Source organism: Daphnia pulex, chromosome 11 (genome assembly GCF_021134715.1).
Source record: "Daphnia pulex isolate KAP4 chromosome 11, ASM2113471v1".
Classification (NCBI taxonomy): Eukaryota; Metazoa; Arthropoda; class Branchiopoda; order Diplostraca; family Daphniidae; genus Daphnia; species Daphnia pulex.
In genome coordinates this window covers 3,459,899-3,476,428 of record NC_060027.1, presented here as the reverse complement: position 1 = coordinate 3,476,428, position 16,530 = coordinate 3,459,899, and the positions used below count along the sequence as shown (strand labels likewise).

General features: G+C 44.3%; 1 protein-coding gene across 6 annotated transcripts; it reads left to right on the top strand.

Moving 5' to 3' along the window:
* Positions 1-1,417: 1,417 nt before the first annotated feature.
* LOC124207683 (replication factor C subunit 1-like) lies at positions 1,418-16,417 on the top strand. Of its 6 annotated transcripts, none has more exons than XR_006880082.1 (10): positions 1,418-1,567; positions 1,641-2,633; positions 2,769-2,948; positions 3,354-3,738; positions 3,804-3,893; positions 4,015-4,083; positions 5,284-6,471; positions 7,078-7,476; positions 10,471-10,536; positions 10,640-11,324. XR_006880082.1 is itself a non-coding variant. In XM_046605251.1 (8 exons), the coding sequence occupies exons 1-8, from the start codon at positions 1,565-1,567 to the stop codon at positions 7,419-7,421; spliced, it is 3,252 nt and encodes a 1,083-aa protein (XP_046461207.1). In that variant the 5' UTR covers positions 1,418-1,564; the 3' UTR covers positions 7,422-8,076. The 6 variants fall into 6 exon arrangements, 1 of the variants encoding a protein (XP_046461207.1); XR_006880081.1 differs by having other exon boundaries at positions 10,413-10,536; XR_006880083.1 differs by lacking the exons at positions 10,471-10,536; positions 10,640-11,324 and adding an exon at positions 16,029-16,417.
* The last annotated feature ends 113 nt before the right edge of the window (positions 16,418-16,530 follow it).

The following is a 16,530-nucleotide window of genomic DNA, read 5'->3' as shown; positions in this document are numbered from 1 at the left end:
TACTTTCATATTCACTTCTACTTCAAGATCTTTCAATAAATATAACGGTTCATTGTTGGAAATTGTCGCAACAACCCTAATCTTTTTATTTGAACCGATTATTAGAGATACGAGCAAAGCCATTTACAAATTCTTTATAGGGTTCACTTTGCCCCGGCATCTACAGGCTTGATAAAAATCATAAAAATCAGCTCATTACTCATAATCAATTCATTACGAGAGGTACACATAATTACGTGATCTTTCTCTCGTCTCGTCGTGTATATTCCAGTCAATGCGTTATACTCTTATTACAAGTTACTTTTACTTAAACTACATACACCTAACATTTAAAAAAAATATATCAAGATTTAAAAATTTGATTACAATTTGTATTCATTCGATAGAGGTGAGAAAGATCAATCGCTTTCTGAGGGTTAGAAAAAAGGAAAAGAGAAAATACGGGGAGGAAAGAAGAAGATGAAAAAAAAATGAATTTGAAATTTTTTTGGGGGCCTCCCGCCGAGCTCGTGAGTAATGCTCCAATGACTGGAGCCACGTGACCAAGCGGTTAAGGCCATCAACAAACAACGTAGTAAAGAAAAAGAAATAAAGGTTGAAAGTTCAATCAAGAGAATAGGAATCTATACGTGTAGTAACTGTCGACATTGTGTTTCTTGTGTGTGTGTATTCCTATCGCTAGTCGTAATCTTGTCGGGAAATAAGCCGTGATCGCCCGAATTGATAATCAATTCTCCATCGGGTGATTTACCTTTTCTGATGGATGACGGAATTTATCTTCCGTTTCACGCCGATTTCTCTTTCACTCCCTACGGCGGTGTATTTAAAAAAAATTCAATTCCGGAGAGAGAGAGAGAGAGAGAAAATATAAAAAAGGAAGAAGAAAGATAGAGGAAATGTTTAAGTCGCGCATCTTGATGGTATGCAAAAATCCTCTTATGAATTTCTTTCTCCACAGCCGTAAAGGTTTTGTGTCATAAATTAAGCGCGCGGCATCATCACCATAACAAGGCGGCGGTCCCGCTCGGCGTCTTGCGTTACATCGGCGGATGAGATCATATTTCATCTCGGAACCTCGATATAAACCTGCGTCTGTGTACAAGTTTTCTCTTTTTTTTAGATTTTGTATTTACATGTTTTCACCAAAGACCCCTTAAACTCGAATTGAGATTAACTCTATCGCTTTTTTCACCAGCGACACAATAGCTCGACGGCAGTGAAGCTCGTCTCCTATTCAAACTAAGTGTGGTAGAAACTTTTGGAAATATGATGCTTACACTCTCCCAAAGCCTGCAGAGCTCTTCTTTCTACCAGGAACTAAATTGTGTGTAAAAACAAGTTCACTTTTCTAATATTTATTGCGTGATTTTTAAATCATCCATAGACGCTGCTGCCACCTAGCGTTTAATTTAAAAACTTCGTATTGTTACCAAACGATGGCGCCAACCACCCTTGTGAAAGCAATCGTCGTCTAAAAATAAGAAAAACTCGAAAACGTTGAGTTTATGACTTTAAGTATTACGATTGTTGATTGTTGAATCATTGGAAGCGTTATTTTGTCATCATGGTATTTATCATTGGTTAAAATTTTAGTTTTGAGCACATATTTACTATGTTTTTTGGTTTTTGTCACGTGACAGCCTCCCAAAAGTCCCAAAACTGCTGCAGTCAAGGGAGACATTCGAAATTTTTTCACGTCGATCGCCCCGAAATCGTCGAAATCACCGGGTTCAGCATCGAATGTGAAAGACGAGGATGCAGGGAAACGAAAGAAGAAAGCCATGGTTCTTGTTGACTCCACAGATTCAGACTCGGAAGGGCCTATCATGAAACCTGCGTCCTTAAAGAAAACAAAAGTGGAAGATGTACCAAAGAAGGAGACTGTTGTTTCAGCCTCCAAACTCAAGAAACATGCCAAAACACCTGAAACTCCACTTCAACCTGTTGACATCGGCTCAGTATTCGGCAACAAGCCCATCCAGAGGAGCAAGGAAATACCAGAGAAAAGGAAAAGAACGGTCATTGAAGATCACAGTGATGAAGATTTTGAAGCCACACTGCAGCAGTTGGATGAAGCCCCAGTGACGAAAAAGTCAAAAGTGGTCGAAAAGTCAACAAGTAAAAAGGGCAAACCCGATTCTCCAACCAAGAAAGAGAAAATCAAATCTCCTGCCAAGGAAGAGAAATCCAAGTCTAGCCCTCCGTCTAAAAATGAGAAAACATCTTCAAAAGAGTCAGCCCGGGTGGAAGTAAAGAGGGATTCTGACAAGAAGAGAAAGGCTGCTGATTCATCCGTCACTCCCAAGAAGAGCACTCCCACTAAGGATGCCAAACCCAGTGAAGAGAAAGACAAAAGAATCAAATCCCAGCTGAAAGAATTGGACTCTAATTCAAATAAAACCTCTTCAACCCCCAAGTCAAACAAAAAGATGAAGGCGGAGACAACAATTGTCAAAGAAACTCCCAAAAAGAAGTCGAGCAAAGATGATGACGACGACGACCCAGATGTAATCGACTCGCCGGCCTTCGATGCCTTAGAAAAGCGAAAAGAAAAGGCCGAGAATTACCGGAAATTCCTTGCTTCTCGCAGAGACGGCGGAGCGAAAAATCCCGGCAGTAAACCCGTTCCGGAGGTAATAACCCCCCCACACACACACGCGTACACGAGATTGAAAATTGTGTATTGTTAATATGTCTGGGCTATATATGAAGGAAAGATGACGACAACGTCCTTATATATCTTTTCTTTTGTATCTTCTACCCTACAGGGAGCTCCGGGATGTCTGACGGGATTGACCATTGTCGTTACAGGCGTTTTGGAATCCCTGCACCGTGAAGAGGCCGAAGGGCTTGTCAAGAAATATGGCGGCAAAGCGCCTAAAGCTGTCAGCAAGAATACGACGTATCTATTGGCCGGCGATGATGCGGGTCCCTCTAAGCTGTCGAAAGTAAGTCCTTCACCTGGTCCTTCACACGATTTCCATGTATGCTGTCAAGCCCAGAGAGAGAGACAGTGGCGCTCTGATTTCAAGTGAACGCATTCAGCCAGAGGATCTTGTCTCTCCCTCTGTCTGGTTCATTTTTCGCCCATTCATTCTCTCTCCCAAGTCGCCAAACGCTCCTAGGTGGTACTACTACCACACATTGTCGAGCAGAGAGAACAATCGGCATTTGCAACTCTATTCAGATGAGAAACACGATCCTGCCACTAATATTGAAGAGCCGTTTAGATTGATTCTGATGTGCTTTGAGGGTGGATTTCACTGGCTCTCGCCTTTGTGTCTCTCTTGGCGCTCATTAGTAACTATTTAATGATTTTGGGGTTTCTCTCTCTCTCTCTCTCTCTCGCACAGGCCAAGGATCTCAATGTACCCATGCTCAGTGAAGATGATTTCTTGAAATTGATCGCTACAAGACCTGCCGGCCAAGGTTTAAGTTCTCCGGCTGCCAAGAAAGCCCCGACGACACCTAGGAGCGCCCATAAAGCCGCCGCGTCCAAGAAAGCCGAGCCAGAGCCTCCTGGCAAGCCTATTACTGTTTCTAGTCCGCCCAAGAAGAAATCCCCCGAACCCAAGAAAATCGATCTCAAACCGCAGCAGAGTAGCAGCAGCAGCACGGCCGCTCCTATCAGGAAAGCCGAGCTCATTTCGTTAAAAATGGAAGTCGCCGAAGGAAACGACCAAGCCCAACTACCCTGGGTCGACAAGTACAAACCGACCAGCTTAAAACAAGTGATTGGTAAGTCCGAAAACTTTGTCGTGGTTGAAAGTAGAAAGTCAACAATTTGAATTTTGTCATTTCAGGAATGCACGGAGATCGGAGCATCGCTAAAAAGTTGGTCTACTGGCTCAAAAGTTGGTACGATAATCGCGGCAAGAAACTTACAAAGCCCAGTAAGTGATGCTCAATCAATTATGAATGAGATTCTGGCGGGAAAAAGCAAAAGAAACCCCACCCCTGGAAAATGGGATCAACTAAACAATTTGTTTTCCGTCGTCCTTGTTACACATTCAGGTCCCTGGTCGACCAACGACGACGGAGCCTTCTTCAAAGCCGCTTTGCTCTCCGGCCCACCTGGCATTGGTATATATATTACATATCTTAAAACCCGCTTTATTCTCAAATTGACATTCCTTCCTTGTGCCCGTCTTTGGCGTCCAGCTAGTAGTAGTAGGATGGCGTGCGAAACAGGTCATTATCCCGACTTAGAGAATGTGATGACATTTGAGTCGAGAGAAGATGTCCGTGCACTTTGTGCGTGGGAGGATTTTGGAGAGGGTGTGAGCGATAATGAGGAATGTCTCGGCGTCCGTCCGGCTAAATCGTGAACGGAATGCTTAGCGCGACAGTCGACCCATGTTTTATTAAAGCGGCGGGTTAGAAAATGAAAATAGGAGATTATATATCAATATATATTCTTCTTTCCTTTCTATTTACGTGCGGCCGGCAGTCGTTCTATAGTAGTATCCCTTTTTTTTCTCTTTCTTTCCCATTCGCCCAGTTCTTTATTGATTTTATTCCCCTCGGTTGTGTGTGTGTGTGTGTGTGTGTGGGGCCCTTTTTTCCTCTTGATTACCTCCAGCAACCCGGCGCACAGCTTCCTCTCCCCACACCCGCCCACTGCTGGCTCCTTTTTAAGCCCCTTGGCAGCCCACAGACTAGGCTACTACTACTTCTACTACTCCTCGTCCGTTTCTCATTTCTAATAACTTAGTTGGACAGCTGATGTTTCAGCTGCTGCTGCTGCCGCCGCCTTGCCCGCGCTCTTTTTTTCCTCATCCGCCAACCCCTTTTATTTATACACACATATGAAGAGAAGAGGAGCGACAAGGGCCGAGAGAGAGAGAAGCTGGGCGCGTTTAATCAAGTCAATTCCGGGTTTAATCGGCCGACGGCCGTTGTCATTGTGAGCGGAGGAGTCACGTTTCAGTCACATGTCTCGTTTGGAATTATCCCGGAGTCAAGGATTTCTTGTCTGCCCTGAGGGGGGGAATAACAACAACCCAAAAAGTTCAGGGACAACAAGAACAACACTAAGGAGCCTCTTGTGTGTCTTGTCGCACTTTAGCCACGCCCCCCTCTGGCTCCCGAATAAATCACGAGCTCGGGTTGGAGGCAGGGATCTCGGGTTGAGTTTGCGGATGTTGTCGGATCGATAATCGTAATGTTCACTCGAACGCGATCGTCTTGAATAATTAATACAAATTGCTTGGGGGGGTAGAGAGGAGGGTTCTTTAGATATTTATATTTATCGGTTCATCTTGTCTTTTATTTGCCATGCAGGAAAAACCACGACGGCCCATCTGGCGGCCAAGGAGCTGGGCTACGACCTGGTGGAGATGAACGCCTCCGATACCAGGAGCAAGCGGCTGCTCCACGAGCACGTGATGGAGCTCTTGTCGTCGCAGTCGCTGTCGTCGTACGCTCACGGTTCGGCTCAGATTGAAGGCGGCCGCAAGCGGGTGCTCGTCATGGACGAAGTGGACGGCATGGCGGGTAACGAGGACCGCGGCGGGATTCAGGAGCTGATTGCCATGATCAAAACGTCGAAAATCCCGGTCGTTTGCATCTGCAACGACCGGCAGCACCCGAAAATCAGGAGCCTCTCCAATTATTGCTACGATTTAAAGTTCACCAAGCCGAGGATCGAGCAGATCCGCGGGGCCATGATGAGCATCTGCTTCAAAGAGGGACTCAGCTTGAAACCGGAAGCTCTCGACGAGATCATCATGGGAGCCAATCAGGACGTCCGCCAGGTTCTTCACCACTTGTCGATGCTGGCCTCGGGCAAGAAGAGCCTGTCGACCGAGAGCGCCAAACTGGAGGCGTCCAAGAGCAAGAAGGATCTCAAACTGGGACCGTGGGACGTTGTCAAGAAGGTTTTCTCCGCCGAGGAGCACAAAGGAATGAGCATCCACGACAAGACGGGCCTCTTTTTCCAGGATTACAGTTTCGGTCCCTTGTTCGTCCAGGAGAATTATCCTTGCGTCGTGCCTCAGGCGGCCAAAGGCAACGCCATCAAGACGCTGGACTTGCTGGGCCGCACCGCCCACTGTATGTCTCAGACGGACCTGATCGAGAAAGTCATCCGCTCACAGAACGCTTGGAGTCTGCTGCCGGTGGAGGCCGTTTTCGCCAGCGTGGTGCCCGGCCAGCTGATGGAAGGTTTCATCAGCTCACAAATCGTGTTTCCCAGTTGGCTGGGCAAGAATTCGCGCACCAACAAGATGGACCGTCTCCTGCAGGAGCTGCAGACGCACATGCGTCTCAAGATCTCTGGATCGAAGCGGGCCGTCAATCTCGACTACCTTCCCTACGTTCTCAATTCGATCGTCGGACCTTTGAAGCGGTCAGGAGCCGACGGGGTCAGCGAGGCTATCCGGGCGATGGAGAGCTACGATCTGATGAGGGAGGATCTCGACTCGCTCCTCGAGGTGGCTCAATGGCCACATAAACCAGACATCATGGCCGGTATATATATCTTTCCATCTACAAATGAAGTCACACACAAAGAAGTGGGGCTCCTTTTGATCCTTCACTGGACATTTTTCACGAAATATGTTTTAAACTTTTTCACAAAAGGATCGAGAGAGAGGCCACTCGATAGATTTTTTTTTCTATATTTTTTTTTATTAAGATAAAAAGGGGGAAAGAAAAGATCTATAAAGGCCTAAGGGTTCCCAAGTGGCTCACTCTGTACCTCTTCTCCTGTTGAGTAAAAAAAAGTCCATTTTCTCGCGCTCTTCTCCAGGCTTGAGCGTTGCTGATGGCTATGCAGTGACCCCATCAGCCCGATTGGAATATTTGATCTTTCCCTCCTCTCTTATACGACTCTGGCGGAGGCTGATTCGATTCCGATGTACCCATCCAAGGCCCTCCTAAACCAGATGTGTTTTGTGTTTCGGGGTGGGAGTAAAGAAGGAAAAACATTTCAAGTAGAGTGGTTGCCTCGTTCTTTTTGGGTTGTTGTTGGGTGGCGAGAGCCCCTCCCCCCTCCATTGTTGTTGCGGATGTCGTGTGGTTGGTTTTTCACTGATTCTATTTCCCGCTGGTTATTTGTTGCTGTTGATTTTCCAGGAATCGAAGGCAAAGTCAAGGCGGCCTTCACCCGGGCTTACAACAAAGAAGCTCACATGACACCGTACGCTGCCGGCCAAGTGAAGAAGGGCCGATCGAAAGACACGGCCGACGATTTGGAAGCCCTGGATGGAGATGAGGATGGATTGGCTGGCGAGGAGGACGATGAGGAGCAGAGCCAAGATCCATCGCTGGATGCCATGATCAAAGTCAAGAAGGAATCGAAGAAGACGGCCAGCAGCAGTAGCAGCTCAGGAGCGGCCAGCAGGAAAAAAACAGGAGCCCCAGCTGCCACCAGAGGTCGAGGCGGTGGCCGTGGAGGTCGCAAGAAAGCCGCTGAATAATTGACCGTGTGTTTTCCTCCGCTGCTATGCAAGGGGCGGCTCCTGGGCACTGGGGGTGAGTAGCAAGGAGACTCTATACTACTGGCATATTGCATCCTTAATGAAACTTGGCTCTCAATCTAATGGGACGCAGATGGGGGGAACACACACACAAACTTAACCATTACTCTCCAGAGGGATGGGGGGTTCTCTCTCTAGGAGTCGCTAGGCTATTTGCTGCTATGTACTGCTATAGTGAGGAGGGTGGGAGATTACACACACACACACACATTGCCGTTAAAAAGACGGTACGCCCAACTTTATAAGAACTCCCCTATATAATAGTTTCTCTTGATTGGGGTAAATATCATTGTAGGCTCCTAGCTCCTACAATATCCCCGTCCCCCCCTCTCCTTTTTTGGGGGTTATTTTTTTTTTTTTTTGTTATTTATTCAAGTTTTTTTTTTTTTGTGTGTGTGTGAAGTTGGTTACCGAGGGAATTTGTCAGGAGCCACTTGTCAATTTAGGAGCCTTACGAAGAAAAAATTCAATTTTGGATTTTTCTTCATGAAATTTTTTTTTTTTTTCATGTCACCCGAGAATATTGATCACCATCCATCCTGTAAAGAAAAAAAATCGTCTACTACACTACTAATAAAAAAATTTTTGTTTTTCATGTCTGGCTCCCAATTGCAGACGTCATAGAAAATTTACCAAGTTGTAGATTTATGCTTAACATATTTTCTCTTATTTTCTCGCAGCCGTCTCTCTCTCTTGGGTTTGTTTTTTCTTTTCTCCTGTACACCCACTGGATATTATTCCGGCGGAATACGAAGAAAAGAAGGTTATTAATGTTATATATCGCTGCACACAGTGGAGAGCTCGATCTCACATGTGCCCCACATCCATCCAGCAGCAGTGCAACGGCTCCTTGCATATTGCATCGTCTGTGTGTGTGTGTGTGAATATGTGCTCACACGGTAGCAGCAGCCTCTACTATTATTATTACACACGAATATATCCGGAATGCGGCCCAATCTTTTCGCGAAACAAAAAGAAAATATCTACACACAACACACGGACGTGAAGGTTCCGAGACCAAACGGCGTCTGAATTGATGGGGACCCTTTCGCCCTCTCGTCAGAGAGATGGCAAACAATTGTACGTTTACATATAGTTAGATATAGTAGTAACATGGAATAAGGAGCCCGTGAGAGATGCGTTTAGATTGTAGAGAGTGGATGGTGGAGGGGAGAGAATGAGACGTCATATTCGGACGGATGGAACTAATGAAAAGTTCTCTGTATGTGTGTGTGTGTGTACCCCCGTGTGTGCCGGTCTCTAAACTACCAACTACTAGGAGCTATTACTCCATATACAGTACAGAGACTCTGTACTGTGTGTGTGTGTGTGTAGCAAAGGAGCCGGCTGTAATCCAATATAGTATACGAGGAGCCTCTTCAATATGATGGCTGCGTTGGATGCTGGATATATATAACATCTCTACTAGCCAGGATCCTACGTTAAAAAGAAAAGAAAAAAATTGATTCGGATGGGAGTCTGCTGTGTACGTGGAGGACCCTCGTCGAGGTATTGCTCCTCTGCGTCCAATTACACCTCACCTTTTCTATTTTTGACGGTTTTGGCTTTATAAGACTATGGATACGGGGGCGGAGTATTCTTCTTTCTTAGACTCTCTCTAGCTCGTTTTGTCAACCAATCATCAAATAAGGAAGAAATTATAAGCCCAAAAGATAATGCCCCCATCCAAAATCCTCGGGATGATGTTAATAACCGCGGGAAATTGATTTTTTGGGGCTCCTAACCATAGAAACGAATTAGATTTCATTGTCTAAGCAACTATCATCCGTTTTGGGGTCAGACATTTTTTCCAGGCTCTCCTTTTGTTGCACAACTGGACACATTTTTCTATCCTGGATATTTTTCTAGACGGGGCGGACGGCTTGTTGCCGTGCAGCGTGAGCGCGATAGAAACTAGGAGCGGGAGAGTTGCTCTCCCCACCGCCGTTTTATTGATTTATACGTATACGTAACACAGAGACAGACATATCCAGAGCGATGCCTGGAAGACGGAAGCTGGATTAATGTGTACAGTAGTGGTAGTAGTAGTAGTACCGTACCACACAGTAGCGTGGTGGCGTAACATTTTCCTCTGAAATACGGCGATAATTTCCTGATAAAACCCGCAGCTAATCTCGTCTGACAGTCGCCGGGAAATCCCCCCTCCTATATTTGGCGGGGTTACAGAGGTTAAACCTTTATTTCAATTAAATTCGAAATTCAATTGAAATTTCAAAAGTTTTTTAAAAACGGTAAAATGTAAGTGGCCATTTTTATTTTTTGTTGTTTCGGCCTTTTTCTTTTTTATTCGATTATTTTACTACACACACACACATATAGGCATATAAAATATAAATCTTGGATGTCTGCTGGAAGGAGAGGGGTTTTGCACGCTGGTTGGCTGGCTGGAGGCTGGCTGCTGCACGCCGAGAGATAGAAACTCGCTAAAGCCTGGGCCCATCAAAATGAAATGTAAATGAAACAAGGAGCGACGGAGCGAACGACCGAAAACACAACAAAAAATATAAAAGGAGAAAGAAAAATATATAGAAGTTTTTATCGTCAGAAAAATGTGTTTTAGAATGGGGGAAAAATTGTATTAGGTTAGTATACACCAATGTGTATAGGAAAAGGGGGGAGGGGGGAAGGAAAAGGTCTGGTGTAGTACACTGCCTTGCTATAGGTCGATGCCGTAAAGATGTCAATCTCGCAATGGCAGGAAATATATTGGACTGGGCTTCTCCAGGCGTGTCACGTGCCTTGGTTCGTTCCAGGAGCCCCCCTTCCCCCGCTCCTTGCTCCTGTCTCGTTTTAAATCCATCCGAGGGAAAAAGACACGTACCACTGTGCATATAACTGCCATAAGTCTTTTTTATGTTTGACTATATTCACTCGTTATAAATAAAATTAAACTTTTTTTTTCAACCGCAGGATTTCCACGTTTTATCGATTTCCAAAAACAGAAAAAATCATTTTTGATCATTATTAGGAGCGAAAAACCGCCGCCAACAAGGAGCCCAGGAGTATAATTGGATTCTAGACGCCCGCTAGCGCTGTGAGGTATATATTCTCATTGATATCTCTTCTCTTTTTCTAATGGAACCATTCCATTCTTTTTTTCCGCTTTTCTTCTCTTATGGCGGGGGATTTGAAATAAGGGCGGTAAAATCAATGTTTTTCCTTCCCCTTTTTCTCTCCGTGCTGCCGTTATTATGATTATTATTACCCGAAAAACTCTGTATATGCTCCTTTTTCTGTTGTTGTTGTGTAAAGAAGCTCAGCGGATGGAAAAGCCCCGCCAGAATAAGGAGGAGCTGAGCCGCCCACAGCATCTCTCGCAAAACGCAACACAAATGGACCGAGCGCGCATTTTTGAATTGACGTAAAGAGACATTGTGCGTTTGTCTGTCTGTCTGTGTGTGCACGGATAATGTTTGGCTGCTGCTGCATGTTGCTCTTTTATATAGACATTTTCGGCTGCCTTCGAGTCACACACAATTCGAGCGGAAGATCCAGTCAACCGTATCCCAGCAGCACTCTATCCAGATTCTTGTCTCTTAGCATTTTCCACGTATTGTTGTTGTACACAGTTGGTCTTCTTCTTTTACTTGTCCGGTTTAGAGTACAACAACACACAGACATGTTTCCGCTCGGATATTAGACTGGCGACACGTTCATTTCCGTCATCTCATAGAGACCCCATCTCATTTCCTTGCGAGTTATTATGTATAGGAGATTATCAAATGTGCACGTTCAAAGAAGAAGAAGATGAATCGTATTATCATGTACATCTATTACTTCTTTCTCGGTTATATCATAATATAAATGCCCGTATAGATTCGACCATTTCAATTTCCTCCCATCCACACTGGATGATGGGTGTGTTTCTGTTGCGTCTAAATAGGGGGAAGAAACAATAGGGCGGCTTCAATTCACGTTGTATAAATATAGGGGTAAGTGTATAGGAGAGAGTATAATATAGCCCGGGATTATATAATATCCAGAGCACGGCCGACTTGGACCGGGAGAAGAGCGGCTAATTGAAACCACATGCTGCTGCTGCTGCTGTGCTATCCAGCTAGCTAGTAGAGTCTATATAGCTCCTGGTTCGTATCGACGTTTCTCCTTCTGCTCCTTTTTCTCTATACAAGAAGAGCTTTTATGTCGTCGACGATCCGTTCCCAGCCAGCCAGCAGCAGCAGCTTCCACTCCGGGATTATATGCGCGCCATAGTTCAGACGGCAACAACAATGGCCGCAGCAGCAGCAGCATGTGCAGCACACTGTGGGTTGAACGTTTCATCGATCGCAATGAAAAGGGAGAAAAGAAAAATGGGAAAAAATTCCACTCGACGAAAACTACTCGGCGGTTGTATTGTGTAATAATACTTGATGTATTTTTCTCAGATTATTGAAGGCCCGCCCCTCTTGACGGCGGATCAAATCTGGGCCCTCCTCCTCCGTTCAAGTTGTTGGTCAACACTTGATGAATTTCTTCTCTTCGATATCGCAATCGATGGAATTCAATTCGAGATAATGACGCACGCACGCACACGCGGATCTCTCTCAACATTTTATGGATATTTAATAGCGTTTGGGGAATTGCATGGGCATAATGGATTTATTATGTATCCGACTCCTGTATACTTGTGTGTCCTGCTGTCCCAGTCAAATGTTGGGGCTATAAATCAGCGTCTGTGCACGCTACACGGTCCGGAAAAAAAGGGGGGTGACGTCACCTGCTTGCATGACTGATATTATAAAATATATTTTACTTTTTTATTTCGATATATAGGCTTTAAAGTTTGTTTTTATTTCGCCAGGTTTTTTTTATAAAAAAGAGCCAGCTGTTTCTTTCGGCTCATTTGCCTAAGCCGCGCCTACACAAGCTTCTTCTTCTTTTTCGTTCGTGAAATAGATTTGAACGCATTCGAAATATGGGTGAGAGAGTTGGTGTGTATTTTTTAATGGACTCTCGACTGAAGAAGAAAAAAAGAAAAATATGTTGTGTGTATGTTCTTGAAAATGTCGGGAGGGATGGATCTCTCCCGCTTATCAGTTATCACCAACCACCACCGAGTGTGTGCGGCGGCGGCCTCGCCCCGTTTCTTTTTCCTCTCGGTCGCCGGGATCAAATGGCTGAGCGTTGCACTGGTGCACAGCCATTTTTCACAGCTCTCACACACACACATACACACACCCTATACACCAACTGAACGTTAAAACATATACGAGACTCACACACAAGTACATCAAAGTTTTCTTCAAATTGTCACTTTGCACATCTTTGCTGGAAATTGTATAGTTATACAACGTGCTCAAGTTGATTTTTGGAAATCCTTCAACAAGTTGGGAAAATCTCATTTGAATTTTCTTGTTATTCAATTGTTTTTTAAATGACATTCAAGAGAGGGGGAGTGAACATGTGTGATAACTCCTAGTAGAGAGACCAAGGGTATTTTATTTGTCTCCCGTTTATGATAAAGAAATATAAGAAATTGTGTGTCTGTTTTTATCGCATTTCTTGGTTGTCAAGGAAAAATGTGTCGAGCTGCAGCCCCCAGCACCACTTGTCGGTATAGATGTAAGCATTTCATCAAAATTGTTTGTTTGCTGGATCGTATAATAATAAAAAGCATGGAACATGGTGAATTCATTAAAACTAGTACCAAATACGCCCTACGCCCTGCTCCTAATAGGCAACAGATCGACAACGGTTCCCCCCTATCCACCGAAAATTCCGCACATATTCTAATTGTTTAATTTCTCCCCCCCCCCTCGCTGCGCATGTGCATCTGATAAGAAATGAACTTTTTTCATTAAATCCCTTTTTTTCTCAGTGTGTGTGTGAAAATGTGTGGCGGCCATTTTTCGATAAATTACACTCGAGAGTGATAAAAGGGAAAAATTCTCACACATTTTTGGGTGGGTCATACAACCCAGAAGAAGAAGAAGATGTCGAAGAAGAGCACAGCGTTTATGCCCGTTATCGACTAGAAGATTAAGTTTATCTTTTGGGGGTGGGTGGGAGAAAATAAAGGGGGGTTGTACAGCATCCTCCTCCCCTACACACACATCTGCTGGCCCTGTACAAAATAGAGGAGGATACATATAGGGAGAGACGAAAGACAGAAGGAGAGAGATGGGGCGGTATTAAAGTTTCTTCACTGCGTGTCGCCGGATCGCAGTCATCGGCCAGTCGACGTCCTCGTCGGACGTCTCCAATTTCCTCTCGTCCAATTTCTTTTTCTTTTCAATTTTTTACTTTTCTAGTTTTCTGTCGTGTCGTCATCGGTTTTGAGGGTTTGATTGGCAGATCTAAAGGTTAGTTGAACACAATTTCATTTTGCCAAAACAAATTTTGAAACACCATTAGGAGAGAGAAAGGGCGGCCATCTTATTATATAGGAAAGGCTCGGCGTGTCGTACAATCTCGTGGTATTTCGCCTTCGCGGCGAGTGTGTCGATTTCTATCATTTCAGAATTCATTTCCGTTTCCACATTATTTTGATGGGGTTTGCATTAATGTTGCCAATATTTTAAAAGGAAAAAACTTTGAAAATCCGTTGGGTTGAAAAAGAAAAACAATGCCGAGAATCATCATCACGGGGAGAGCCAAGAGAATGGGAGTGATCCTAAGCGTCGCACGACGTCAGCGCCACCGTCGCAAAAGGAAGGGGGGGTTGGGATGTGCTCCCGATCGATGAGTCGACGAGAAGGTGGAGTAAAAGCGCCCGTACACACTCACATGGTATAAAGATGGCTTCACGTTTTCTCTCATCTAGTGTGTGCAGTTGTGTTGTGTGTGTGCGTGTGTGTTTGGCCGGCGGTTTTTCAGAGTATGGGTTCGACGCCGACGCCATCTGCCGTCGCTCAGTCAGGAGGGGGGAAGCAGACAGTTAGGTGGGGTGGGCAAGGAGGTGGTGGCCGTAGTCGTAGATGGAGAGACAACGTCGACAGTTCGTTTAGTTTGATGATGTGACTCCTCAACTCACATATCGTCGTCGTCACCACATCATTTTTCAACGTTAGCATATTTATGGTAATATTTTTTAAATGTTTTATTTGTTATTTATTTTCTGTGATTTTTATTTGTGTGCGGGATGATGGGGGGGGGGGGAGAGACCGGATACGACGTTAGTCGGAAAATGCCAACTGCTAATTGGTTTAATTCCCTTCTCTCACTCCCTCCGTGCAGCATCCGATAACAAATCATTTTCTTTTCCATTTTAGCTTTTTCCTTTTCCAAATTTCGTTAGTTAATTCTCAGACCGTCAGTGCAACATCCGTTTTGTGTGTGTAATAACGACCTTATTTTCTTTCGGTGTGTGTGTGTTATCTCGCGGTTGCCAACTTTGATTCGTTTAAGTTTAAAGAAACCGGACGCGTCATTTTGTTTTCTAGATTTACTCTGGCCAAACTCGTTTGAATATCCGTAGGCTTTTTTATTTTTATTTGACGTTTACATTTTTGAAAAAAAGAAGTGGAGCAATTTTCTCCCACGTCCTTCAAATGATTCAATTGCATCCCCACCCCCTTGCTCCGTCCATTTAATCTAATCTATACGCCACACACGCTCAGACAGAGGCAGACATGCCCAATGTTGTTGCCTAGACACTCCCGAGCGCCAGCTGCATTATCGCTTATAACCTTTTGAACCGGCTGTAAAATAAATTCTTAACACACAGCGAGAGGGGGGGGGGAAGAAAAATTATATATATTTTGAATAGAAAAAAAAAGACTTTGAACTCTCTCTCTCCCCTCCCTTCTATCCGTTGATGGTTAAAACGGTCAGACGAGGTCACACACAACAAACACGTCGTAAGCAAGCTGCTGCTGCTTCCTCTTCTTTCTCTCTTCGAGTGTTGAGAGACACATCTCACATTGCTCCGGCTTCAATTTCTTGTAAGAGCCTTTAGCAGCAGCAGCTATCGTGTGTTGGAACACACATTTTTCTTCTTCTCTCGATAGATCACTCAACCGACCCAGCAGAGTATCGACATTTTTTTCTCTTTTTTCATTTCTGGTGAATAAGGGGGGAGGCCCCTGAGCTCTTTTGATTTCCCAACTACACTACTGTACTACTACTACCACCTACCCCATGGTATATATCAAACACACACACAAAAGCTTCTCTTTTTCATTCTTTTCTTTCCTTTTTGATATGGGAAAAGGGCCAGCAGCCGGGCAGATGTTTCCCATTTTGTAAAAGACCGTTCACTCTCTCCTTTTTGCTCACGTATATATATATATATACAGAGGAAAAATGCTCTCCCCTCTTTGGGTATAGTCGTTGGTCGTCTCCGACACCCATTTGTGATGTGTGTGTTGTGTTCCCCCCCATCGTATTTCATTTCCCTTTCTCTCCCCCTTAGTAACCGTGTCTGCTCTTATTTCTCTCTTCTCACACAGACACACAGCAGACTCCCGACCAAACACAGAGGCCAAGCCGATCATCGACCATGTTGTTTTCTTCATTTTCTTGCTTGGGTCTTGCTTATTGGATTCTTTTTATTGTGTGTGTGTTTTTTTTCTTCTGTTGTTGCAGGGGCATCAAATATATATAGGAGGCATTTCGACACCGGAAGCTGAAGGAGCATCACGTATCATCTCTCGCTGTGGAGAAAATGGTTCAATGACTTGGCCTTATCATTCACCAGTCCGGTTAGATTTTTTGGAAAGTTCCTTTTTCTTGGTTGCACCAAGATTTAGTTGAACACCCTACTGGACGGAGAACTGATAAGGGCGTGTCTTGCAACACAATCGACGAAATGGACGAATTTTTTTTTTTTGACAACCAACAAAACTGTATAGAGTGATATAATATTCTTTCGTTCTTAATCATTGACAAAATGTGTGTAACTTTGTAGCTTCTTTTGTTTCGCTTGTTTGTTGCGTATCCGATGGCGTTATTCAATACACATTCTCAAAAGCGAATATGTGATTCAGATTTCAATTTTTATTCTAGATTTATTTCTTTCGCGTTCCGGCGCTCTTATTTAAAAAAATAAAATAATAAAATAAAATGAACCTATCTTTTCAAGTTGAAA

Excerpts from the sequence above, each read along its gene's own strand:
- LOC124207683 (XM_046605251.1), top strand. Across the intron at positions 2,634-2,768 it reads GCAGTAAACCCGTTCCGGAG|GGAGCTCCGGGATGTCTGAC; the intron begins GTAATAACCCCC and ends TCTACCCTACAG. Across the intron at positions 2,949-3,353 it reads GTCCCTCTAAGCTGTCGAAA|GCCAAGGATCTCAATGTACC; the intron begins GTAAGTCCTTCA and ends TCTCTCGCACAG.